Source organism: Lissotriton vulgaris, chromosome 1_2 (genome assembly GCF_964263255.1).
Source record: "Lissotriton vulgaris chromosome 1_2, aLisVul1.2, whole genome shotgun sequence".
NCBI lineage: Eukaryota > Metazoa > Chordata > Amphibia > Caudata > Salamandridae > Lissotriton > Lissotriton vulgaris.
The window spans coordinates 167,909,710-167,937,663 of NC_141686.1; the positions used below are offsets into that span (position 1 = coordinate 167,909,710).

At 47.4% G+C, this 27,954-nt stretch overlaps 1 protein-coding gene across 1 annotated transcript in view; it reads left to right on the forward strand.

The window, feature by feature from the left end:
* The window catches only part of LOC147734766 (uncharacterized), a 225,695-nt gene that overhangs the window by 67,473 nt on the left and 130,268 nt on the right, over positions 1-27,954 (forward strand). The window contains exons 6-9 of the mRNA XM_086953045.1: positions 416-644; positions 6,257-6,741; positions 11,473-11,587; positions 18,782-18,966. Coding sequence (XP_086809171.1) covers positions 416-644; positions 6,257-6,741; positions 11,473-11,587; positions 18,782-18,966 — 1,014 coding nt within the window. The remainder of the gene's footprint in view (positions 1-415; positions 645-6,256; positions 6,742-11,472; positions 11,588-18,781; positions 18,967-27,954) is intronic.

The following is a 27,954-nucleotide window of genomic DNA, read 5'->3' on the forward strand; positions in this document are numbered from 1 at the left end:
GGTACTTGGCCCAGTTGTTTATGATTCATAGTTCAGGCCCTGGGACATCAGGAATAAAAGGCCTCATTCACCACAGTTGGGCCCTGTAACCTCTGTATGCCCTATGGTCCTCTGAAAGGGGTTCTGATACAGCCAAATATCATCATTCTGGTTAGTTAACTTTATGTCCCCTTTAACAAATAGCCCTTTGATGAATGCATGCTGTTGCTGAACCCTTAACCTGCTGGTTGCTTAATTGTGTCTGATCAGGGAGCGCAGTTAGTGTCACCATTCATGACTGTTGTCACTAAATGCTTTCCCAGGTTGATGTTTGTTAATAAGAAATGTCCTCTCTGTACACAATTTCTCATTGTGCTAGCAATGACTATTGTATCTGTTTTCCAGTGTTATATATTTTTCTGATTGCAACCTGCAGGGTTCTGTAGGGCATTTCCTGGTGGAATTTGAAAAGTGCCAGAAACAGAAGGGCAAAGCCCAGCTACGCATGCAAGAAACAGCCCTTTATGATTTCATACATTATGAAGATGCTCGGAGACAGCCTATAGTGCCAGGAGATCGAGTACTGGCTCCCCTGGATGTTCGCGGGGAGCACTATGGCCCAGGAAAAGTTCTTCAAGGTGTGGAGTGCCGGGGATTCGCTTCAGGTATATTTTGATTGCATGGTGATTCCCTCGCCAAACCACTGTCTTGCATCTGCTTTTTATTCAATATCCTATTTTGATTCTTCTTTCTGCAAATATAGTCTCATCTATGAAATTATTTGATTTACTACTTAACAATATAAATATACTTATTAAATATACTTACCAATGCAGTTGGGTTAGCCCTAAATTATTTTATAGTTTGTGTTCCTTTTTATTTGGTGATTTTAATGGCTTGTTCAAACATACCATCTAATCTTGCTGTGGTTTGCATGCAAATGCTTTAGCCTTTGATAATATATCATGGCCAAGTGGGTGCATCAATTCGGGTGCATGGAAGCCTTTACTTCTTACCTAGCAAAAAATTGGGAAGATCCATTGCCTTATCCACATTGACTTTCCACTCCATTCAATATCTCTGTTACCTCTCTTTGAACAAATTCTCCCTTGTAACATTGTAATCCACCACCCTATGAATTATGAAATGGGCTATAAGGTCCTTGCCTAACCTCTCTCAGCAAAGTATTGGCTGCATGGCTCAGACACATCATGTCCCTTGTAGCAGGATTACTAAATCTACCACTGATACAACCAATAGTTACTCTGTCCATCAAGACCCTTGGTCTGACCCTTCAGTTCCTAGGACATCTAGCTTATTCCCAAACCTACTACAATCTACCATCTTTGAACACAGATTACCTGATGCTTGTCACTCTGGATTATATTCTTCCCTCAGCACATACAGACTGTTTAATTCCATCAGGCTTTACAAAAGTTACTTAAAAACAGACTGGAAAAGTGTGGGACAGTGCAAGAGTAGAATGACTTCTTTTTCAAAGATCACTCTATGCAAGTCATGATGAGCAGGCTGTGCTCTAAAGAACTGCCACTGACTCGAAGTGCCTAAGAGTAGCTGGCTATAGCGCCACTTGGAGATTAACGCCACTCCTGGCCAGGAATAGCACTTTTTTCCAGAGGTCTTTCCAGTCCACCACTGTCAATAGCGGGCTGTTTGCGTGGAGGGAGACCCTGGGCATCTTCTAAGGCAGACTCACTTCCTGTCTGGGCCATTCCTAACCGCCATCTTGGGGCTGGGGGCTGTCTAGTTCTTCCGCTACCAACACAAGCCAGACACTTTAAAAACAGGATATGGTACCGGCGCGCACACGTGCAGCGGGCGCGCCTCGGGCACACCATCCACGCCTGGACTGCGCTCCGTGCCGAAACCCCTGGCCCAGCGACACAAAAACCAATAGAACCCATTTGGTATTCACGGTAAACACTGCTTACATTAAGACAAAGTAAGCTTACTAATGTCCCACCACCTTTCGATCTGGGTAACTTTAATGACCAAAGTAGTTGGTTTATTAATAAGCATGTACGGGTACATACTAGTTCGCCTGAGCTTCCGGATCCTAGCAGTCTAACCCTAAAAACAAATAACATTATTCACCTTATACTTTTAAATGCTAGGTCCCTGGTGATGCACCAGCTAGAGTTTTATGATCTTGTTCAAACGTTGAATACAGATGTAGCATTCATAACAGAAACTTGGATGGATGATAGCTCCGGTCCTGATATAGTAGCCGCTACTCCTCCTAGCTAACCTATTTTTTAGATTATACAGGCAAAAAAAAAAGAGGAGAGGGACTGGCAATCTTTTATCGCGATAACTTTCAAACCAGATTTGAACCACTTACTGTCATGGGCTTCGAAGCGATGTCTTTTTGCAATCCTACCTCCAGGCTCATTAGCTTTAAAGGGAGTGCTAGTTTATCATCCTCCTGGAGGCAGGAGTAATTTTATTGATCTCAGCACCGTGATGGAATCTTTAATATTTAATGAAAACTTTACGGTGCTGGGTGATTTTAATTTTCACTTGGAAAATACAATCGACACAGACTCACTTAAATTAATTGATGCTATGGACGCCTTTGGACTCCCCCTGGTTTCCAAGGGTCCAACACACAAAGCTGGTCATATGCTGGATGGTATATTCTCCAACTGTAAGGACATCGTGTTGTTACCATCCTTCCCGGTGACCTGGTCAGATCACTGGGTGGTCAACTGGTTAATGAAGACTGGCATAGTCCCTTGGCCTAGACCATTTTCATAACAAACCAAAGGCAGAACCTGGCACAAAGTGCAAGCAGGTGACCTCTGCGAGGCGGTCACTGCTACCCCTTGTCAATTGGGTATAATGTGGAACAAAATGTTGAGAACTTTTCTCGCTGGCTTAATGTTGCATTGGACAAAGTAATACCCATCTCTACTAAAACAGGAAAAAGAGAAATGTGCCAACCCTGGTACAGCAAGAAGATCAGATTATCTAGACAGGATTGTCGGAGACAGAAACAAAAATGGAGGAAAAATTATGAAAACGACGAGAAGATCATATACTAAGCTAAACTTGCTAAACATAAGAAAGATATTACTGAAGCAAAAACTGCATATTTCACAGAGTATATTAAAAATGCTTGCGACGCCAACAAAACCCTTTCTTTGGTCATTTATAAGTTGGCAAAACCTAACAAGGCTAGTCATACTGAAGTAAGCCAAGATTTCTGCAACATATTGGCAGACTTCTTTCAAGAGAAGGTCACTAGCATTCATGATAAACTGGCAGTTAAACACATGAATCATCTCCAGGTTAAGCATGTACCGGAAGATAAGGCTCAAAATATCTTCTTCTCCACCTTTTTGAGCCCCACAGAGGATCAATTAAAAGACCTAATGTTGTCAATTAAATCAGGTTTGCCGTACGACCCATGCCCACCTAACATAATGCATTTGATACCCAACCAATTAGCGGCAATCCTGGGGCAAATTATTAATAAAGTGTTTAGCAGTGGAACTTTTCCTGTCCAGTGGAAACGTACCTCAATCCTTCCACTCTTGCAAAAAGATAATTGGGATAGTACCAAACCCAACAACTATCGTCCCATTGCAAGACTTCCTTTTGCTGCCAAATGTATGGAGAAAATAATGAATAAAAAAATCCTTGGACATATTGATTATTGGATGAAACATAATATGGTTTTAGGAAAAACTTCAGCACGGAATCTGTCCTGAGTATTGCAATGGAAGATATCCGTGAAATTCTCGATAGAGGAGGCTTGGCAGCTCTGGTGCTGCTCGACCTCTCAGCGGCCTTTGATGTGGTCAGCCATGAGATTCTGGCTGACCGCCTTCTCGCTGCAGGGATAAAAGGCACAGTGCTTGAGCTTTTAAAATCATATTTAACTGACCGACAACAAAATGTCGCAATGGGGACGGCCATGTCTAAACAGTTCTCTCTACCATGTGGAGTTCCTCAGGGCTCGGCCCTGAGACCCACGCTTTTTAACTTATACGTAGCGCCCCTAGCATCTATTATAAAAGAATCTGGCTTCTCCCCAGCATCTTATGCGGATGACACCCACATCGTGGTATCCCTAACTAATAGAGAGATGAACCCCGGTGAGGTCTTTAGTGACTGTATGAATAAGGTGAGTGACTGGATGGACGGAAGCTGCTTGAAATTGAATGCATCTAAAACCGAGGTTATTATCTTTGGAAAAACAAACTCTCCTGGACGCCTGATTGGTGGCCAACAGAACTTGATACATTACCCACACCTTCCGCCGAAGTAAAGGATCTTGATATCACCCTAGACAGGGAACTTAAATTCAAAGAACAAATCAGCAAAATAACCTCTGCTTCTTATTTTTCTATAAAACTAATCAACAGTATTATAAAATATGTACCTGTTGATCTTTTGAAAACAGTAACCATGGCGTTGGTCCTAATGCAAATTGACTATTGTAATAGTCTTTACCTCACCCTCAACTCAGGGCTGGTCAACAGGCTCCAGGCCTTGCAGAATGCGGCTGTTCGCCTCATTTTTAAAATTCTGAAAAACCCTTCAGCAAGAGAAGCTATAAAAAATCTGCATTGGTCAGGGTAAGACAGAGATGTAAGTCTAAGGCACTCTGTCTGGCCTTTAAATCTCTACAGGGGATGGGGCCAGTACAATTCAGGAATAAACTGAAGTGGTACGTTCCAATAAGAACACTACTGTCAGGCTTGGCCAAGAGCCTAGTGGTCACCCCCTTTAAGAAGGTTTCTTGGGGAGGGAAGAGTTTCTTTAGATCAAAAGCACGACTTTGGAATGAATGACCTATTCCCTTACAAACGACCCCCTCCCTGCTGAGTTTCAGAAAAAGCTTGCCTCCACTCTAACAGCGCCAAGACTTCTTCGGGCATTAGTTGCGCTTTACAAATCTTATTGACATTACATTACGTTACTTGGCTGAATTGAGCTGGCGACACTTACTGGTTGTGAGATTTTTAACCTATGTTCTACTCCCTAACTGTTGGTCGCTGTGTGACACCTTTTCTGTTTCTTGTTGAAAACTTCAATAAAAAGAATTCAAAAACAAATAATAATACATTCTACACCCAGAACCGGCTCAGTGGTGCACATAAAAGTCAGCTTCTCATACTTACACGGCTTTCCCTTCCATGAAATAAGTGAAGGCTTCCCATTCCATTAACTAATTGAAATCCCTGAGAATCATGTTTGAAACTTAATTCTCCTTCCTGCCCCATGTCAGCAAATCTTCCTCTTAGCCTCATGTCAACATACAGACCATCTCTGGTTTTCTACCTTCTCCTCTCCTACATTCTTTCTCCGCCTTTGTTTTACTTCTGCATTTCTATTTTTACGTTTTCAGTCTTTTCTTTCATGTTTTTTCTTCGTACCCTTCCTTCTTCCACTTGAAGTTATGTAAACAGCAGTGTGGGCAATAGGGGCTGCACCAATGTATTTAATTCTCATATATGTATAGTAGAGATGCTCAACTTCCTGTGACCCCACGCTAAGAAGTCACAAATATAAGAGAAAAGACTTTCTCTCAAAGTAATTAGGTTCTGAAACGGAGCATATAATTGAATGTAATACCTTCATTAATTATGCACAAGCATGTAATTAAACATCTTTTTCTGAAATTTCTTATTATAATAAGAAATCTCAAGACTCCTTGCTCTCCATTTTTGCATGCATTTTGTGGATCCCATAATATTTTGTATAATTTGGGAAAAAAGATGTTTAATTACATGCTTGTGCATAATTAATGAAGGTATTACGTTCAATTGTACGCTCCTTCTTTCTTTCACCCCTCCTTTACTGCTTCTCATTTCTTTGTTGCATATTTAAACTCTTCCTCCTTTTCAGCGTCTTATTTCTTATTCCTCCTCTTGTGATTTTTTTCTATTGTCTTTTTTAATCTCTCTTTCACCTTTCCTCTCTCTCCCTCTCTCTTGTCAGCTCTGCCTGTCTCCCTCTAGCTTGCATCTGTCTTCTTTTTCTCTATTTTTTTCTCACCTCTTTATTTCTCTATTAATTTCTTGCTCTGTCTGTGCTGTTATCCCTCTCTATTTTTCTCCATTACTTGCCACTTTAGCTACTGTTGATACCTTCTTCTCTCTGTTTAATCCTTTTACAGCAGACCAGAGCTGTGATCCAGTGAATTATAGTCAAACTCCCCTTCATGATAACATCTACATGCAATATGAGTAATCTTACATCTTACTTTACATTTGTAAATCAGCTGCCTTGTTTCATTTGTCCATAGATGCACAAAGCAGTGGGGTGCTGGTGACCTTCTGGAATGGTCATGCCAGACAGGTACCCCCTGGTGTGGCAGTTAGAATCCCGATACCCCTGAGTGACCGCATAATTTTGGAGCTCCAGATGCCCCCTTCAGCTCGGCAAAAGTTGGTGGAGTGCAGTCCAGGCTACCCCTGTTCAGTGCCTCCAGGATACCGGTCTTCAGGGGGGTGCGGACAGGCCGTCTGTGCCCATGATGCCCCCTGGACACAACCCTGTGGCACCTTAAGCCCCTCACAGAGCTGCCAGGTCAGTTCAACACTGTGGCCTGGATGGAGCAAAGAACAGGACCCTATCACTTGTTCAAGCCCAAAAGCGGACAAGGCAAACAGAAAGAATGCTGAAGGTGTCAAAATGAAGAAGGAATATTTGCCAGAAAGCAGCACCAGAAAAGAGAAGAAAAAGAAGAAAAAACAGAGGGTGGAATCCTCCAGAGAGCGACTGACTGAGGTAAGGATGCGAGTGTGGAGGAGATTATTAAGGATTATGAGCTTCACCCACCCCCGACCCCACAGCTAGTGTTTGGAAGACATCTGATAGAACAAAAATCATTTGCTAGTATTTAACATGAAGGAAAATGTTCACATTGGAATGGGATTGTGGATTAATTTGGAAATCTATTTCTAAGCACACTTCTGCACTCAATAGCAGCTGTTTCTGTCTTTGGTCCCAACAACTACTAATTTAGGTACCTTGTTTTGTGTATTCACTTTTATTTTATTCATGGCTTTTATACTATTTTCACATAGCATGACTCCTGGATCTCGAAAACACTATAAAGATAACAGATGTTAGTAGCAGTCACACAAATCTCAGTAATTAGAAAATTGACAAGCACCAGTAGTAAATATTGTAGTAGTTAGGACAGTTGTTGGAAAACTATTTCACACAGACTGATGTATAAGAGGAGAAAGGGGTGAGGGTGAATTAAGAATGGAGATGAGCACTGAAAAGAAATATTTGTACATGTTTGCAGAATTGAAGGAAGCTTTATTCAAGTCTTGCTTTAATAATGAAGTGTCAGTTCCAGTAAAGAATTATCCCCCAGATGCATCAAGAACCCATTTTGCTATTCCTTATTAGAGAAAAATAACGATTCGCTATTAAGGAATAGCAAAATGCAATGCATGAACAAATCACTAAAAAAATAGCGATTTCTTAAAATTCCTTAATAGCGACTCGCAAATTGCATCCCAAATGCAACAAGCACTGGCGTTGCCAATAGGTCTCGCAGTAGGAAAGTTGGAGCTATTGGTTTTGTAAATGACATTTTATATTTATGTTTTGTGATTTGCAATGCCAATACTTTTAACTTTAGCAAATGTGACACTTTTAGCATTTGTAATGCCACATGTTTTGTATTGCCGTGACATAGATGTATTGATATTACAAATAACAATGGCTTTTAATTTTTTTAAATAATTAATACTTAAATAAAAATGATTGTAATTTATAATGGCAATGGTCCGAAGTAGATAAAATAGTGGCAAAATAGAAAAACTTTGGCACAGAAAGCAGGGCAGAAATTCATATCTGGCGTTTGCATAACAAACTAAATCTCAGCATAATTGTTATGGAAACTTTTACCAAAACAAATATTTTGAAGGCAGGTTAATAAAACCCACAATAAGTATTGGCGTTTTGATAGAGAACAGTGTTTAAAATCAGATGCTGACCCCCTATATGCCTTTGCGCTTTCACTGGAGGGACTTCCCATGGTTGGGGGGGAGGCAACCTTACTGCCCAGCAGCTGGCCGTAGCTTTGCAGACCTGATGCGAGTCACGGCCGCCAGGCTGTGAAGTGTGAAGCAGTGGGCGGGGAAGCAGATCCCTCTGAAGCTCTCAGAGGCAAGGGGAGGAGAAATGCTGCTGGTGGCAATCCTCTACAAAAGCACGAAACACTGAGGGGATATGTAGGTGGAAGGCCAGCAGGAGGGCCCGGGTGAAAAAAAAAAAACGGCAATGAAATGTAAATAAATCCTCCAAAGCAAACATCTGAAGTGCACGGTTAATACAAATGCCTCACAGGGCTTCAATTTGTTTAAAAGGAAGCTATGTGATATTAACAATCACACAATCAAACTTAACCTGAATCTTCCTTAATGTCACCGAATTCGAATGTTTTTCCAGGGCTGCTCTCACGGGCAGTAAAAAAAAACGTTTTGTGTCACCATAGCTCCGAGTCCTTTACTGATGACTGGGGAGGAGGGGTAGGGGCGCAGTAGGAGGTGGACGAGCCTCAGTTCACAGCCATTTGACTGCATAGATGGCGTCATGCATTACAGTGTTGAGTTTAGAAACCAGTCTGTTCGGTTGTCCTTAAATGAAGTATGTTGTAGCTGCTTCCATGTGCCATGACAGGCAGCTGCCGTCCGTCCTCAGATACTACATCACAGCACAGTAACATTATGCAAGCAGGTTGGTGTACGTGATTTCAGGACCACCTAACGTGCACCAATACAGCATTTCACTACTGACGTTGTTCTGTTCATAGCAATCCTCTACAAAAGCACGAAACACTGAGGGAATATGTAGGTGGAAGGCCAGCAGGAGGGCCCGGGGAAAGAAAGTCTAAGAGCTCGCCATGGGCAGCTGGAAGATGCAGCCGAGGCAGAGCTGCGCCTTGGAGGAGCTGCAGACCCTCTTCATGCCACTACTGAAGACTAGAAATACTACTGAGAGAGAACACGTTAAAAACACAAAACTTAAAGGAAAAGTATTCAGAGCATTGCGATTAGAGCACCCGACATTACAACAGAAATACAGCACAGATGTATTCTGCTGTTTTCATCTAAATTGTAATGAGTCCGACACATGAGCAAAACTATAATATTTAAATAAGAGAAAATGTACAGCAGCAGTTTTTGATGCAGCACATATTTACATTCAAATATGTTTGGAGCAGTCCTGTTGCTTTAGAGCGCATAGTTAGCTACTGGAATGAAAAACAATGTGATAACTAATTACCAAGGTAGCGTCGAGTTTTGCCTTGCTGCGTGTTCTGTAGAAAATGGTGTTGCTCTTTCACGACTGGGAGCAGAATCCCTATCCCCCTAGCTGCCTTTCGATCAATGCAGAGATCAGAAGCTTTGGGAGTCTCCGGAATGTTTGGAACGGAGGGGGGAGGGACAGCAGAGAGAGTGGGGTGAAGGAGCGAGGGGAGAGAGATGGCAAGGAAAGCAAAACCAGCGCTACCTTCCTGAAAGGGCACCTCCCTCGCTGATTAAAAGAAGTTTTCTGTATAAAAATGTATTATATGCGTAACATATTTACCAAGGCATATCCACATGATGTATTTTTTGCGGAAGTTTATCAGTTTTTTTCAGCCAGCACATTATCTGCCTTCCGTAAGTAGCAGAGCTGCTGCACTGATCAAAAGAAAGTCTTGCGTTTTTGAAGAACAAGCATTAAAGAAATGGGGTATTAAAAAAAAGTTTGGCGAGCTGCAGAAAATAAAAGAAAGGTGTGCAACTCCCATTTGCAAAGTGAGGAGGTAGGAGGTCATATAGGGCAGCAAATGCTGTGAGGAGTGTAAACTAAACTCCAGCACATTACCGAAAGATGACATATGGGCGCACTTTTAGATTAACAACACTGGTGCACAGTGAGCAATGGCGGCCGCAGCCCCCTCTCGCCGCACTTTAATTGAATTTTAAAAATGGACTGTGAGCCTGTGTTGTCAATCTAAAAAAAAAAGGCATTAAGAGGTGTCACCAGGGAGAGGAAGGAAGAAGAGGGAACGTGGAGGGAAAGTGAATGTAGCAGGGGGCGGATCGGATAGCTCTGAAGTAAGGCGCCCAAGCAGCGATGTCACTTCTTCTGGCGATATATAACAAGTTGTGAATGAAAGAAGGGACAGAGAGGAGGAAAGGTGGAAGAAAACACGGCCTGGGGGAAGCTGGCTGGGGAGGGGAAGGAGAAATCCAAGTAAGGCTGTGTGCGGGGAGAGAGAGGGGAGGTGCTGGAGCTGGGGAACAGATGGCCGTGAAAGTTTATGGCCCAAAACTCGAAAGTTTGTGGCCATGTGAACTCGAAGAAAACCGCACCAAAAAACCCTTGGTTTGACGAGTATTTTGAGCACTTGAATTCTCTAAAAGGCGAGACCTAAAAATACCGGTCGCAAAGGGGCAGATCGGGGGAATCTGCCCCTTTGCGAGCGGATTTTACCTTGATGAATCTATGCCTTAGTTGCAGCAATGTGGAAATAGACCATCTTTGATTCCAGATGTAGCCCCTTTTTGCTTTTGAGCTTCTTGGGGCCACTGAATATGTTTAATGAAGAGTGTAGGTACGCTGTTGGTTGGAGTCTAAGTTGATTTTGAAACCATAAAAGCTTGGAATACCAATTGGAAATTAGGTGGTTTTATAAGGGGCTTAAGTCGAGAGAGAGATTGGTGCAGTTCTGGCAGACTGAGCAATGTGAGAGCTTGAGATCAACTGAGAATGTGTGTTGATCTTCCTCAGGCCTGTCTTCACACAGCACAGCCCTGGCTAAAGATCTCATGCCCCAACTATCAGATCTCCAGATACACTGCCTGTCAGCACACCTACTGCTTCAGTACTGGACGCCTACCACCAGCATAACCTCCATCATACCTGGTCCCAGACCCGAGAGGCCAAGCACCTTGCTTGTAACCTAGAGGTCTTTTCTTATTCCAGTTATGGCACCTCGTGACGCACAGCACCCCCTATTTTTACTACAATTGTGCCCTTCAAGAGAGTGTACCTGTGGAATTTGAGGACCCTCACCTTCCTAGTACCGAGTCTCAGTCAGATTTTATAGTGCTCTTTGCAGATTGGACTGCTTTTCAGAGCTTAGAAATGAAGAAGCAAAAACGTGTCTTACTTTTAGTAAACGTGCATTGTAAATGGTGAGCCAGATAAATGAGACATGATTCCAACCCTAGTGAACCATGGTGAGAAAAGAATGGTGTGTTATGGCGGTAGTACAGCCCAGCCAAGTCAGCTGTTCAGTATGTGCTATTTGTTGAATTATCAATGGCTTGATGTCTCATTGGCATCCAGGAATATTTGCAGAGCACCCTCTGCTGCTAGGTTCATGATAACATTGTATAGTGTGGTGGGAATGATCTGTGAAGTAACCTGCACCGACTAGAATGGCAACTCTTTTCTATGACGTGTTTTATTGGTTTCTGTTTCTCATAGTCCTTCTGATTACAGAACTATCTGAAGATGCCACAGGATTCAAGAGAGTTAAGATCCATCCTGACCAACAGTGCTGTCAACTTGCTGGAGGCCATACCTCTAAGAAAAGATGACCACAGCCACGCCCATGGTAGGATGATTCTATAAGTGAATTAATTTTTTATTTCATAACGTCCGACTTTCTTATGAGTTATCTGCTGAACTTCAGAAATTGTCAGTCTTTCATCTCCTCTCCTCCTCTGCTGTACATCTAAACCCGGCCATTGTCCCACCACCAGCTACGCGCTCCTGCCCTTTCACCCTTGTATCTTTCCTCCACCTGTACTCTCCTTTATGAGTTGTACGTAGCACCCTCAAGTGTACAGTGATCCTTTGCTTTGGTGCTAGGTTAGACATACATACATACTTACATCCATCCATCCATCCATACATACAAAACCCAGGACACCCCAATGCAGCTTGAAGGTATACAAGACATTGCAAGATTGCAGTAACAATATGTTAACAAATCAATAATGTAAATAAGCAAACATATTTTCTGGCTTCTGTAAAGTAAGACTAAAAATCGTGTTCACTTCCATGGACTTCCCCATCAACTGCGTGGTGATCCATAAACTCTACTGGTCTGTTTTGCTCCAAAGGTTTACAACCGAGTACAACAGTATTTTTTTTTTATCTGAAGGAGGATTGCAGTAGGTAGCCATCGAGAGAGGTGGGAGGCCATCAGCCAATATCAGCATATGTGTCTTAATTTGTGATACTGGTCTGCTTTCCGGGCCAGGACACTTCAAAAAAGGAACATACATAAAACCAGGAAAGAGTTATGCTTGGGTGCAACGAACACTTCACAGACCATCACTGACTGTAAGAGGAGTTATTCTTCAACACGCAAGCACATTTTGTCATCCACCCATCAAACTGTACATCAGACCCATAGTTTAAAGAACATTTTACACCTTGAGTGACACAGTTCCTTCATCAAGAAGGCTATCTTACCAACATATGCCAGGGTCTACTTATTCTTGACACTAAGCATACTTGTCCTTCTCCCCCCCTCCCCCCACTTGACAAAAAGCTTCTCTCCATTCTTTTCAGGTTATGAAGATCTTTCTCTCCGTGACCTCTATAGAAATTATTCATTGTAGTATATCAAGCACCACTCTATCCCAGTCTCTCCCAGAAGGGCAAACATTCCCAAAATATGAAATCCATTCGCAGTTCCATTATCAGTTGTGCATCAAAAGCCTCCCTGTATTGACAGTATGACTGCATCAGTGATCGCCTGATTCACGATGAGCTCACCTTGGGAGAAGGTGGCGAAGAGTATTCACCTGAGGATGGTGGGTCTGCCTGACTGGGCGTGCGTGACCACCCGGTCAATGGCAGCCAGTAGGGGTGCTCAGGAGGACCTGGAGTCTGAGAGGGAGGCCCAGGGTCCTGCCTTAGAGAGACGGGGCAGGGGTGCGGGAAACCGGCCCCCCGAAGTTCCCACGGCCCAGGAGGAGGTAGACCTTGTGAGGGGGATGCCCTGGAGCCTACTGAGGAATAGGTAGCTGAACTGGGGGACCTGCCTGAGCTGACCCATTGGCAGCAAGAAGGAGACCCCTCCAGGAAAGAATTCCGCAGGGAGCAGAGAGAATGCCCTTCTCTTGAGGGCTTGCGTCAACAGGCTGCAAGCCAGGCAGCAGGTGATCAGTCTGGGCCACATTGGATCTAATGGGAGAATGATCTCCTGTATAGTGAGCTTAAGGTTGCTGAGCCTGGGTCAGCCCACGTGCTAGTGGTACCCCAGAGCTTCAGAGCCTTCCTACTGGGGCTGACTCAGGATGTGCCATTGGCAGGAAATTTGGGGCAGGACAAGGCCTTTGAGAGGCTTGTCACCCACTTTCATTGGCCCCAAATGCGCAAGAGTTCAGACACTCATTGCAGGACCTGTCAGACTTGCCAGGCAAGTGGAAAGAGTGGGAGGTAGCAGAACGTGCCTCTCCAGCCATTCCCTGTGGTCAGTACCCCCTTTGAGCAGGTGGGGATTTACATTGTGGGGCCGCTGGACCCCAAGACAGCCATGGACAACAGGTTCATCCTGGTCTTGGTGGACCATGCCACCCGGTACCCGGAAGCCATACCTCTGAGGACAGTGGCCCCCATGGTGGGAATTTTCTCACGAGTAGGATTCCCTCGAGAGGTAGTGTCTGACCAGGGTACCAACTTCATTTCCAACTAAATGAAGTCCCTGTGGCACAAGTATGGGGTAACTTACAAGTTCACCACTCCTTACCACCCCCAAGGAAATGGTTTGGTTGAAAGGTTCAACCGAACCCTAAAGGGCTTGATTATGTGTCTTGAGGAACCCATGAGGTGTAAGTGGGACGTCCTCTTACCATGCCTGTTGTTTGCATACCGGGAAGTGCCACAGAAAACTCTAGGGTTCAGTCCCTTTGAGCTTCTCTATGGGCACACGGTCAGAGGACCTCTGACTCTGGTCAACAAAGGTTGGGAGCAATCTCCCAGGAAACCTGCCCAGGATGTATATAGCTACATGTTGGCCTTCAGGAACCAGACTAGGCGTTTCAGGCAACTCGCTGAGGCGAATATGGAAGCCAGCCAGGAGGAGATGAAGCGGTGGTACGACCAGAATGCTACTCTCGTAGAGCTTCAACCTGATCAGAAAGTGTGGGTCATGGCCCCAGTGGACCCCTGTGCGCTCCAGGATAAGTGGACCGGACCATTTGAGGTTGTGGAGCGCAAGAGTCCAGTTACCTACTTGGTGGACTTGCGGTCTCCCAGGATCCCCTTGAGGGTCCTTCATGTCAACCGCCTTAAGCCCCACTTAGAGAGGTCTGAAGTGGGCATGCTCTTGGCGACAGATGCTGGAATGGAAGAGGAGACTGAGCCTCTTCCTGACCTCCTGGCCGCCACAGAGCAAGATGGGTCAGTGGATGGTGTTAACCTCTCTTCCAGCCTGACCCCTGAGCCACAGAATGACTCCCACCAGTTGCTGGGACAGTTTTCTGATCTGTTCTCCCTGGTTCCTAGTATCACAGATTGTTGCGTCCATGATGTGAATACAGGAGATAGCTTACATGTGAAGCACAAGTCTTACAGGGTAAATGACAGGGTAAGTGCTTGCATCAAAGAGGAGGTCTCAAAGATGCTTACACTAGGGGTGATTAAGTCCTCCAGCAGCCCTTGGGCCAGCCCAGTGATCTTGGTCCCAAAGGCTGCGGCGCCGGGTGCCACACCCGAACTCCGGTTCTGTGTGGACTACCGAGGGCTCAATTCGGTCAAGAAGACCGACGCGCACCCTATCCCCAGAGCTGATGAGCTCATCGATCGGTTAGGGGCTGCACGGTACCTCAGCACGTTTGACTTGCCGTCTGGGTACTGGCAGATCTCCTTGACTGATGGGGCAAAGGAGAGGTCAGAATTCTCCACACCAGATGGGCATTTCCAGTTCCGTGTTATGCCCTTTGGGATGAAGAATGCCCCTGCTACCTTTCAGAGGTTGGTCAACCAGGTGTTGGTAGGACTGGATGACATCGCAGTGTTCAGTGTCACTTGTAAGGAATCTGTGCCACCTCTGGGAAGTGTTGTTGGCACTACGAAAGGCAGGCCTCACAATCAAGGTGAGTAAGTGCCAGATCGGGCAGGGTTCTGTGGTGTACTTGGGACACCAAGTTGGGAGCGGCCAGGTGGCGCCCCTACAACCCAAGATTAAAACCATCCTGGCTTAGGAACCCCCCAAAACCCAGACAGAGGTGAGGGCCTTTTTAGGACTCACAGGGTACTACAGGAAGTTTGTCAAGGGGTATGGACACATTGTTGCACCCTTGACAGAGCTGACTTCCAGGAAGCAGCCCAAGAAAGTGATTTGGACTGACACCTGTCAGAAAGCTTTTGAAGCCCTGAAAGCTGCCATGTGCACGGTGCCCGTGCTCCTGGCACCCAACTGGTCCAAAGAGTTCATTGTTCAAACAGACGCTTCAGAGCATGGTGTGGTGGCTGTTTTGTCACAGATGAATGAAGAGGGCCTAGATCAACCTGTAGCCTTCATCAGAAGGAGGTTACTTCCACGGGAACAGAGGTGGAGTGCTATTGAGCGTGAGGCCTTTGCTGTGGTCTGGGCACTGATGAAGCTGAGACCCTACCTGTTTGGGACTCACTTCCGGGTTTAGACCGACCGCAGGCCCCTCAGATGGTTGATGCAAGTGAGAGGTGAGAATCCAAAGCTGTTGAGGTGGTCCATTTCCCTACAGGGTATGGATTTCACGGTGGAACACCGCCCCGGTACAGAACACGCCAACGCTGATGGTCTGTCCAGATTTTTCCACCTGAGTGAAGAGAACTCCCAGGAGGTAGGGTAGTTCTTCCCACATTTCAGTCGGAGGGGACACGTGTTAGACCTGGCACCATTGGCGTGGGTCTCCCTTCCATTTTTGCTGTTGCCTCATGTGTTTTTGCTGGTGTTAGATGCTTTGGGCACTGTGCCACTGCTGTCCAGTGCCACTGTGCGAGTGCTTCCTACTGTAAATTGATGTATTGATTATTGTTTCCGTGATTGGATGTTTGGTTTACTTGTCAGACCCTAGTACTGTGCCCAGGGCGTGTAAATCCAAATGCTGCTAGTGGGCTTGTAGCACTGGTTGTGCCACCCACAGAAGCGGCCTTGTAAAACGTGTCAAAGGTCTGCCATTGCAGAGCCTGCGTGCAGTCTGTTACTGTCATGCTGACTGGGAAAGTGCACCCACTTGCCAGTCCCTAAACCTTCCCTTGACTTTCTATTAGTCACCCTTATGGTATTCCCACAGGCAGGGTGCATTGTAATTATAAGGTAGGACAAGTCCTGATGTGTGTGGCATGTCCTAATATTGAATTACAGCCATTTTCGTTTTTCACTATTGCAAGACTACCTGTTCTCCATAGGCCAGAATGGGCTGCTAGATTATTACATGTTTATAATCCTAACAGACTCAGAGAACATGGTAGAAATTCGAGTTTGGTATGCCTGGACTCAGAATAATAAAATACATCTTTTAGTGAAGTTTATTTTAATATTCTGTGTTTGCAAATACCACTTTTAGAAAGTAGGTATTTGCTTGCCTAACCATTTGAGCCTGCCTCTGCGAGGTTGTGTATTCCTTTGTCTGGTTTTGTGAGTGATAGGGCTGGGGGATTCCAAGAGACAGGCTGGGGCAGCCCGGTGGTGAATAGGGAGATCTGCATCTAGATGGGAGGGAGGAGTTGCACCTGGGCCCTGAATAGGGCTGGGCCTTCCCTCTACAATGCTGGCTCCACCTCCTGTGGTGCGTCTGATGTCTCTTCCCAGCACACTGAAAGAAGAGAAGGAAGACTGTCAACAAAGTGCTCCAGGACTGTGCTTGCCTTCCACAATGCTGGCTCCCCCTCCTGTGGGGCGTCTGATGTGCCTGCCCTGCGCTGTGAAAGGAAAGGAGAAGTCTGGTAAACAGAGTGCTTCAGAACTGGTTTTAATTGGGCACAGGCCCCTCTCCCCTTAGAGAACAAATGATTTTGGGGTATAAGTATTGGGACCCTGATCCCAAGAACTTAGATCACTTTTGGACTTACAAGATGAAACCTCTGCTGAGGAAAGGACCCTGAAGAATCCCTTCCATGCTGAAGTGCTGCTTGGGGGATTGGCCTGCCTGCAGTGGTTGTCTGACTGCCAAAGAGAGGAGAAAGGACTTTGTGTACTTTACTTTCAACTTGTGCAAAGATCTCCAAGGGCTTGGAAGAGAGCTAGCCCCCTGAGCGAAGTCCCAGTACCAGTGGACTTCACCAGCTTTTGTGAATTGCTGCTGGAAATGCTGTTTCAGTGGCTACAGAGGCAGGGAACTGTGACCTACTCTCACGACCGGCCGGTTTCCTGTAGGCACCGCATCAAGCAATGTCCGCCTCGAACAACGCAAGCTCTGAGCTCACTGACTCTATCCTGACGCCGTCACCGAGCCGTTGCCTGGACCACGACTGGTGGACACCGTTACGTGCAACACCTCGCTACACCGACTCGTGCTGGTCTGACCGATGCGTCACCGCTGCTGACTTCGAGTCCTGTGAACGCACCGGAGTTGGGCACCGCCTCGCACGCTGCGCGACGCACCGCCCGACTCGCAGCGCTATCGGACTGATCAACACCAGCTCCTGAACTCCGGCTCTGTCGCCGTACCGTAAGCTGCAAGCACCGCATCGAAGCACTGTCTCGCCCTGCAACGCATGCCTTGGATCCACCGACTCTGTCAACGGGCTGCTGCCTGCACCGCATCGAGGGACAACGCATCCTGCAGCGCTTCCTTTCTGCACTGCGACGAACACCGGAACCGGCTCGTACAACCGTGCAGGCCGCCTGTAAAAGGTACTTTGACTGAGTCTGTCGACATTTGAGTGGACCCGTACCGACGCAGTCCGCTGGATCTGCTAGACTCTGTGTTATTTCAACAACACTGTAGCCAGACCGGGCTACCGACTCGCACACAACCTTGAACTAAGCCTTTTAACCAGAACTCTTGAAATCTAATAGTACTGTGGATTATTTTTGTCATTATTGGTCTTGTTGGTAACTCTATATAAAATATACTTATTTTTGATATACAACCTTGTGTGGTGTCCATTTGTAGTGTTGTCACTGGGTTACTGTGTGTTGTCACAAATGCTTAACTTACAACGCCTCTGAGATAAAGCCTTGTTGCTCGTGCCAAGCTACCAAGGGGGTGAGCTGGGGTTATTTTAGGAGTATAATCTCCTTATCTTGACTAGAGGAGAGGGTCCCTATTGGTCACAGGTACCTACTTGTTCCAACTATAGACCCCCAATTCTAACCCCAGCAAAAAGGATTTAGTTAAAGAAGGCAAAAATCTGGGGAATGTCATGCAAACGATGGTCATTTACAACAGGTGGTAACTAATATCTGGTGTCTGCTGATACACCCCCTGGGCTGGCTCCATGCTATTGTTGGGCGTGAGGTTTATAATATTGCTTCCCATGCCTGGAATACTTTCTGTGTTGAGTTGCTGACCTGGTAATCTCATATTTCCCCAGGTGGCCTCCTTGCTGTTGTCATTTGTAAAGTAGGTCATGCAAACTGCCTTGGGTGTGATTTCTCCAGTAGTTACACAGGTAGTTCTAACACAAGTTGTTGATGGAATTAAGAAATGGCTGTTAGGTTAATTTTGTGCATGCTTTGGGAAGAGTCCATTAAGTTTTTAGATGTCGAGGTCAACATTTAATAATGTCTGGTTTCAATCCATAATGTTACTAAGGGCATTCACATTTAATAGTCTATCTCTCTCCTGCCTTTGTGGATTTATAGGTTCCCCTAGTCAACAATCAGCTGATGTTCCTGAAGACTATTTGCTGCTGTCAGACTCTGAGCTATCTGAAGTATCAAATCTTCAAGCTGTGCTAAAGCAAATTGATCTCTCACTAAAGAAGGATCGATTAATAATGGAGACAGCACTGCCTGAACGTCGACCTCGTAGTGCGCCAAACTCTCAGGTGAGAAGGATCTCCTATCCCAAATGTAACAAAAGCAACCCTAAGGGAAAGTAACTCCATCACTGAAAACCAAGTAACTTTCTCCATTTTCCATGTAAGTCGTATAATAATTGCCATTCCTAGGAGGACATCAAATGGCTTGAGAAGATGACATGCGCATCCTAACGATCATAAGTAGAGGTTCCTTGATGGTATTATATCGAATTATAGTTTATGTACTGGGCATCTGAAAGGGAAAAGACATTATTGGGGTAGACTGAAGTTTGAAGCCTGTTCCACCAAGAACAGGAAGAAATACCCATCAAGTAAACTTCATTTGAAGTATGCAGAGAAAGGACTATGAATAAGAATATGTAGAGCGTGTTCAATGATACATACAAGGATGAATCTAAAAGGTATACATAGAGCTCGCTCCACTAATCTCATAGGGATAACACCAAGAAAAGATAAAAGGATAGGATGCAGCAGAAGCACATATAAAGAGACAACTGTCTCCTTTTTAGGTCTCGCCTGAGCCAGCGCATGCACTGCTCCGGCAAGACATTTAGTGATAGGCTTTAAAAAGCCTACCACAGCTTTATGTGTGGTATACGGCGTGCGTTTACGCGCACAGGCCAACTGGCTTTTCTCTCGCTCTCCCAAGCGCGTGCGCCTCACTCCGCCTCTCTGTCTTGCTCGCGCTTCAACTCCTCCCCTTTCCCCCAACACAGAGCGCGTCTCACGGCCACGCGTCTTGTTGATTGTATTGATTGTATTTTAAGCGCGCACACCACTTCTGGGCTTGTTTCCCCTTTCTACTTTGAAACTGACTTAAGTGGTGCTTTTAAGGGGGTCTTGTCAGTTTACCCTATTCAGGGGCAGCCATGCACACCGTGATCTCTCTTTTCAGTTAAGCCAACTTTTTTTTTTCAAGTATCCCCGATCCAATGTGTACTTTTTTTATTTTCTGGTGGGTGGGTTGCGGGTAAAAAGAGAGATTTTAAGAGAATCTGAGGCGTCTGGCCAGTGTGCTGCCCCGGCAGCACTCAGACTTGCCTGCTCCCCACACCCTCGAACGCCACTGGAAACAGAAAAGCATGTCCTTGCCTGTCTTCTAGCCACCAACATTTAGGGTCCTAAGCGGCCCGAAGCATGTGTGAACCCTGCTTCTTAAAACGCGTCATGACTGAGAAGCAATTTGCGTACCCAGCACAGCAGCCCCTGTGCTTTTCAAACAATGCTAAATCACCCCTAAGCAATGCCAGGTGCTGTCAGCCCTCCAAGGCTGTGATAGCGAGGCTCCCCCAACCCCAGAACTCAGAGAAATGCGAACTGTTCCAGTGGAAATTGTAAAAACACAATGACTGTTTTAAACAGAGCACAGAGGATGTTTTAATGATTAACTGGACACATTTAAAAGGCGTACTATTTTTACATGTGGAAACAGTGTATTAAAAATATAGCGCGATTCACAGTGCAAGAACTAGATGATGTCAGCGACCCCTTCAACAAAGCAGGGGAGGGTTGTGACTCGCGTGTCCCCATATCCACTCCCCGGTTCTTTTTCCTGATGCCAGGCTTAAAAACTCTGAAGAGCCATTGTCGTGCACAGCCAGGCCCAGCCCCAGTCACTGGGATGGCACCCGCGTCCCATGATTCTCACAAAGAATCCTACTGTAAACCTGCACCTCTCCACCCCTCCCTGCCCCAGCGAAGCTTTCACATTCACAGCAGTGACAGAATGAAGGCTTCAAAATTACTGCCCGAGCCGATCATTTCTATCAGATGCTCCACAAGGGTACCCTGCACCAGGCCTCATTACATATCCTAGCATTGGCCGATTTGCATACAACAGGATATGGCCTCAGGTTTTCTGTCTTGGGGAAATACTATACAGTGCCTCGACTTGAAAAAATGTAGTGCCGAGGCGGCAAGTGCCAGGTATCATCAAATGACCCCTCGTCAGCAGTTTTAGGTTATTTGGGAAGAAAACCTTCTTTGTGTTCAGGCACACAAAAGGCTTGTAAAAAGTGTTTTACATGTTTACAAAGTATTTCTGAATTATTCAACTTTTTAGAGTGCTCTTCAGTGTGTAGGGTTAGACTATGAGGAATTTCCACATGATATGTGCACATCTACAGTCCTATCTAGTGAACAAGTGAGTGCTGTGCGCGTGTGTCTGTATGTACACTCACACACATATATATGTGGATGGATGGATGGATGGATGGATGGATGGGGATAGCCAATAGGTCTCGCCTTTGGGACCTTATAAGTGATTGGCCATGCAAGTGTTAATGGTGTTGCAGTAAGCATATTGTGCTGCATAACTAAATACTTATAATGTCCCAAAGGCGAGATCTATTGGCTATGCCAATGCTTGAGTGGGCTGCCCTGGAGGGCTCTGTCTGCATCCCAATTGCTGAAAATGTGTCTCATTCCTCTTCCCCCTCCGAGTTCCCCCTTCATTGCCCTAACCGCCATCCTCCCCCTCCCCCGCTTTAATACTTTCATCTAATTCGTCATCGTGAGAGGAGTTCCGTGTTGCCAGAGCCTGTTCGTGTGGTCCCGCTACAGGAGTAGCATTGCCCTGGGACTCCATCCATAAACCTTTGCCAGCAAGAGGAGGGAGGCGTGAGGCCGCAGAGGAGGCGAGAGGCGCGGCCCCGGGACTGCGAGGTTCAGCTTGAAACACCTACAGCTGTGTCCTCTTCCCGGGGGAGCCGCGCCCCCTCCCAGTGCCCGCCCCCATCTGCCTGCTCTTTACTCCTCGCGGCCCCCGCTTCGCGGGTGCCGCTCGTGAGAGGAGTTCCGTGTTGCCAGAGCCTGTTCGTGTGGTCCCGCTACAGGAGTAGCATTGCCCTGGGACTCCATCCATAAACCTTTGCCAGCAAGAGGAGGGAGGCGTGAGGCCGCAGAGGAGGCGAGAGGCGCGGCCCCGGGACTGCGAGGTTCAGCTTGAAACACCTACAGCTGTGTCCTCTTCCCGGGGGAGCCGCGCCCCCTCCCAGTGCCCGCCCCCATCTGCCTGCTCTTTACTCCTCGCGGCCCCCGCTTCGCGGGTGCCGCTCGTGAGAGGAGTTCCGTGTTGCCAGAGCCAGTTCGTGTGGTCCCGCTACAGGAGTAGCATTGCCCTGGGACTCCATCCATAAACCTTTGCCAGCAAGAGGAGGGAGGCGTGAGGCCGCAGAGGAGGCGAGAGGCGCGGCCCCGGGACTGCGAGGTTCAGCTTGAAACACCTACAGCTGTGTCCTCTTCCCGGGGGAGCCGCGCCCCCTCCCAGTGCCCGCCCCCATCTGCCTGCTCTTTACTCCTCGCGGCCCCCGCTTCGCGGGTGCCGCTCGTGAGAGGAGTTCCGTGTTGCCAGAGCCAGTTCGTGTGGTCCCGCTACAGGAGTAGCATTGCCCTGGGACTCCATCCATAAACCTTTGCCAGCAAGAGGAGGGAGGCGTGAGGCCGCAGAGGAGGCGAGAGGCGCGGCCCCGGGACTGCGAGGTTCAGCTTGAAACACCTACAGCTGTGTCCTCTTCCCGGGGGAGCCGCGCCCCCTCCTAGTGCCCGCCCCCATCTGCCTGCTCTTTACTCCTCGCGGCCCCCGCTTCACGGGTGCCGCTCGTGAGAGGAGTTCCGTGTTGCCAGAGCCAGTTCGTGTGGTCCCGCTACAGGAGTAGCATTGCCCTGGGACTCCATCCATAAACCTTTGCCAGCAAGAGGAGGGAGGCGTGAGGCCGCAGAGGAGGCGAGAGGCGCGGCCCCGGGACTGCGAGGTTCAGCTTGAAACACCTACAGCTGTGTCCTCTTCCCGGGGGAGCCGCGCCCCCTCCCAGTGCCCGCCCCCATCTGCCTGCTCTTTACTCTACGCGGCCCCCGCTTCGCGGGTGCCGCTCGTGAGAGGAGTTCCGTGTTGCCAGAGCCAGTTCGTGTGGTCCCGCTACAGGAGTAGCATTGCCCTGGGACTCCATCCATAAACCTTTGCCAGCAAGAGGAGGGAGGCGTGAGGCCGCAGAGGAGGCGAGAGGCGCGGCCCCGGGACTGCGAGGTTCAGCTTGAAACACCTACAGCTGTGTCCTCTTCCCGGGGGAGCCGCGCCCCCTCCCAGTGCCACGCCCCCTTGGGAACCCTTCTATATGAGATTGGGCCTGACCGCGGGACGCGCGCGGGACGCAGCCCGGGGCGAAGACCGGGCAAAGAGCGGGCCGTTTGAGGCCGTTCGAGGACGGCAGCGGACGGCCCCGGCCCATATCCCTTGCAATTTCTACCCCGCCTGTCGATCTACTATTGTGGCAGGCTGGGCCTGCTAAATAGAGGTAACCCATCTAGCAGTGTGTGTGAGGGCCCCAACACAACATTATAGTAAGCATCATGAGCACTAGGATGACACGTAGCAAGGCCGCCAAAGGGGGTTCACAAGTTAGTGGCCCGATGGATGACTTCATCACTCGCACTAATATAGCAATTGATGAAGAAATATCCAAACTCCAAACCCGGGTATCCCTAGAATTGGCAGCCGCACGCAGGCTGTCTGAGGTTATGGCCCACTCGAAAAAATCTTCTTTAGGCCATATAGCTTCTGCTGTCACCCCTGCTCGCCCTGTTCGCCCAGATAGTATTATTATTCAGGCCGACCTCCACTACCCCCCGAGCACTCCCTCACTCATTCCCCCCACAGAGCATATACGCACCGTAGAAGAGCTAAGTTTCCCTTTACCCCCCCAAGTTCAGCCCTTCACCCCTAACCCTCCTGCCCAAGTAATTTCAACTACCTCCTATGTTACTAGCGCGCATACTAAAAGGAAACGCCAATCACGCTCTGCCTACTCCCGCAAAAAGGCTAAAGTGGCAGGCTCCCAACATTTTACAATGGCTAATACCCAGGCATGTATTGCCTTATCTGAGGGCCCACTAACTTCACTAACTTCACAGCCAGTATGTCAATCAACGGGAGATGGCCTAGCTACCATCACGCCAGAGGTTGAGGGGTTGAAGTTGCAGCACCAGGGACTAAATGATAAAGAATTCATAGACCAAGTTTGGGAATCACTAAAAAAACTTCTCTCACCACTCGACTTAAGACTATCTAGGATAGAAAATAATCTACTCGAGATGGAAAAGAGCATTATTGCTCTGGCCACTCTTGGCCTGAGAACCCTTGAAAACCAGGGTGTGTCTATATCTGACCCACAATTGCAAGCTCCTGCTGTACATACTGAGCAGCACCCCGTGCCAGTACCAGCTGCTGCAAGGCCTGTTCCCAAGCCAAGGACGGTGGCTGTGGATCAAATCTCCACGACCGCTAAACCTCAGGCTTCCCAGCCGCAGGCTCCCGCACGGAATCCCAAGCCACAAAATATAATTCCAAACTTGGCCCCACCTACCAGACCCCCTCCTATTGAAACCCAGGGCCCTCGTCCAAAAGAAAATTTTAGAGGAGGCTATATAGATCTCCCCCCAGAGGCCAATGAGTATGTAGTTGTGTTGACAGGTGTCCCTGTCCTTGGCATTGACCAACACGAAAACCATTGGTCTTTGAAAAACAAAACAATGCACTGGCTCAACGTTCATAGACCGGCTTCTAATGGGAGGAGAAGCCGGGTGATGATGGTCCGCAGAATACCTTGGGTGGGACCAACAAAGAAATCCAAGCAAGGGGACTGCGTAGTTGTAACTTTTGACGACCCACATACGGCACGCCATATCTGGTCCTGGCCAACTAGCGAAGAATCCCTTGTTATCCCGAGGCCGTTATCTTACTTTTACCCTCCACGCCAAGCACACACCCAAGCGGATAACTGGTCCTTGGTGCAGCACCCCCCACGGAACTTTCATCCGTCGAGGCCAATAGACACCCTTTTACATTGGAATGGCCTCTCAACCTATAACAGATTTGGAGGCCTGGAGGAGGTCGATTGACTCTTGGTGCCCCCTACCCTTCCACAAGTAGGAAAAGCCTTGTCTTCCATGGTTCCGGAATCATCTGGAAATCAAACTTGCAGCCCACAAAATAATGATGGCACACTTCTGCCTCTATTGCCTCGTGTCTTGGATCTGTCCAAAACGGCTATTCCAGACTGCATAGGGATGAAACTACGGTCAGTCACTCACTCCCTACCCCCATCTGCTCTTGCCCAACTCAATCTAACGGAGATAAAACAGCCTGGCAGTGCTGCCCCCATTGAATCATATCAGACCAAGAACCCGTCAATACCAACTATCCGGGATGAAGAAAAATCTCTTTTATCTTTTCATGTTCCTAAAATCCTTCCACCTGGCGATTCCTCATTGAAGATCTTAAACTGGAATGTGGCTGGCCTTGAACGTAACCTTGATAACCCAGAATGGAACACCTTCCTGGCACCCTATGACATCTGTTTGCTTCAGGAAACATGGTGCCAGGAACCCAGACATAGAGTGGGTTTCTCGACCTTCTATGTCCCGGCTGTACATCGACAAGGTTCCAAAGGACGCCCGTCAGGTGGCCTCCTTATCTGGATCAATATAGCTCTAGACTTCAGCGCTCTCCAAAGAAACACTGAATCTCCCGACCTCCAATGGCTAACACTCCAACGCAGAGGGGGAAGGAAGCTAGAACTTTTTAACATCTACCTAAGGGACAGCAGGTTCGGAGGATCTTCAACCCTATTAGGTCTAAACAACAACCTGGCTGCCTGCAATGCTGACTCTCTCGTCCTGCTGGCAGGCGATTTTAACTGCTGTTTTGAGCCTCTAGCTACAGAAGATATTCTGGACACCAATGAGGAGGACAATAGGAGGGGAATCCCCATCTTGAATCTTGACCCGATCCCGAAATGGTCACAACGGGCGATCGATATCAACGCTCTCTGTATGGAGCATAACCTGAGAGCAACGAATGGGCGTTCTAGGTCAGATTCCAAGGGTACCCATACATATAATAGGACGGGTCACTCTTCCAGAATCGATTTTGTCATGCTTAACTATACCCTCTGGTCATTCCATCAAGACATGGAGGTTATAGAATCCTGTGATAGTGACCACAACCCCCTTGCGGTAACCATTTCTGATCCCTGGCACCGGGACCTTCGAGAAAACACGATCGAGATATGGAAATCGTCACGCGAGGTCCTTCCCTCGAATTGTGGGAGACGTCTCAAATGGGCAAGAATCGCAACAGATGAGGCACGGTTGACGCAAGCCAAAACCATCCTGCTTCAGGCTGAATCTAAGTTTAGTTCCACAAATGGTGACAGTAAGAAGTTTTTAACACTATTCTTAGAGACAACAACAGCGCTAAGTGGGCTATTCACCATTTACAAACCCAGCGCCAGAAGCGCTGCAAAAGGCGCCCCGAGAACTAATGGAAAGTGGTATACAGCGAATTGCCGGAATGCTAAGAGCGAACTCGTGGCTGCAGTTAAAGGGAAAGACCAAACTGCTATCAGGTCTGCAAGGAATCTCTACAGGAAATCCGTGTCCGAGGCCAAGCGGTCATATGATTTCAATTTCTGGCATGATCTAACGGAGGCAAGCACAAAGAAAGATGCCAAGGGGTTTTGGGACTTGCTAAGGTCAAGAGACAAGCCCGTAGATCACCAAATGACCTGCAACATCCCTGGCGCTGTCTGGTTTGCCCATTTTTCGAACCTGTACACAGCACAAACAGGGCCCACCCAACCAGACCCGCTATTAGGGTTCAGTCCCACAGCTCTCCCACCAAATGAAGTTGCATTTACTACCATAGAAGTGGAGAAGGCAATTAGTTGTATAGTGCCCAACAAAGCGGCAGGCCCGGATGGGATCCCGGGCGACCTGATAAAAATCAATCCACCATTTTGGAGCAGACTTATTGCAGAACTACTCAATGAGGCTACATCGGGGGGATCCTTACCTGATTCTTGGAGGGGCGCTGAAGTCGTCCCTATATTTAAGAAGGGTAATAGGGAGGACCCAGCAAATTACCGCCCCATTAGTTTGTTGGACACAACGCAAAAGGTGGCGGGGAAAGTGGTATTGGGCAGGATTCTGGAGTGGGTGGACGACAACCAGATACTATCCGATTTCCAAGCGGGGTTTAGATCAGGGACAGGTACCGTCGAGCAGACTCTCCGCCTTCTAATGCTCTATTGGAAGGTAGTGGTGCTAGGAGGAGGCAGTTTATATCTAGTCTTCATTGACTTGAAGACGGCCTTCGACCTAGTCCCACGAGCACTACTGTGGAAGGTCCTTGACGGTCTAGGTCTACCTCCTTATCTCTTGGCCATATTGGTAAAATTTCATGCTAACAATTTTGCTCAAATCAGATGGGGTGCCCAGGGAGAAAAAACACCGTGTATCCCAGTAGACAGGGGCGTCCGCCAGGGGTGTGTGCTTGCCCCCACTCTGTTTTCGTTATACGTGAATGGAGTGGTGGAGCATCTTTTACAACACCCTGCTGATGCACCATCCCTGGCTGGAAGGAAAATCCCGACACTCCTGTTTGCTGATGACACCCTCCTGATTTCGAAGACACCCACAGGCATACAGGCGCTACTTTCCAGCTTTAAAGCCTTCTGTGATTCCAAGGGCCTAGCAATAAATATCGGTAAGACCAAATTCCTTGTTCTGAATCCCCCGAAGAAATCTGTAAAACCCCCCACTCTAGACTCCGTTCCACTAGAGCGGGTCAAAGAATTTGACTATCTGGGCATACGCCTCTGTGACAGTATGAATTGGAAGGCCCATCACCAGAAAGTGTTTCTAACCCACAAGAGGGTTGTTGGCGCTTTACTCAAAGAACAACGTGCCTCTTCTACAAAACCGATCGGGGCACTGCTTGACATCTATAGGGCCAGGGTTGTGAGCGCAGCGTTGTATGGAGCAGAACTTTGGGGAACCCAGAGAGTGGACACCTTGGCCCACCTAGAAAACAAATTTCATAAAGACTTGATGAGGCTACCCCAAAGCACTCCCACAATCCCACTCTTGCTTGACGCAGGTACTCGCCCTATCTGCGATCAAGCCAAACTCCGTCCCTTATTGTTGTGGTCCAGAATT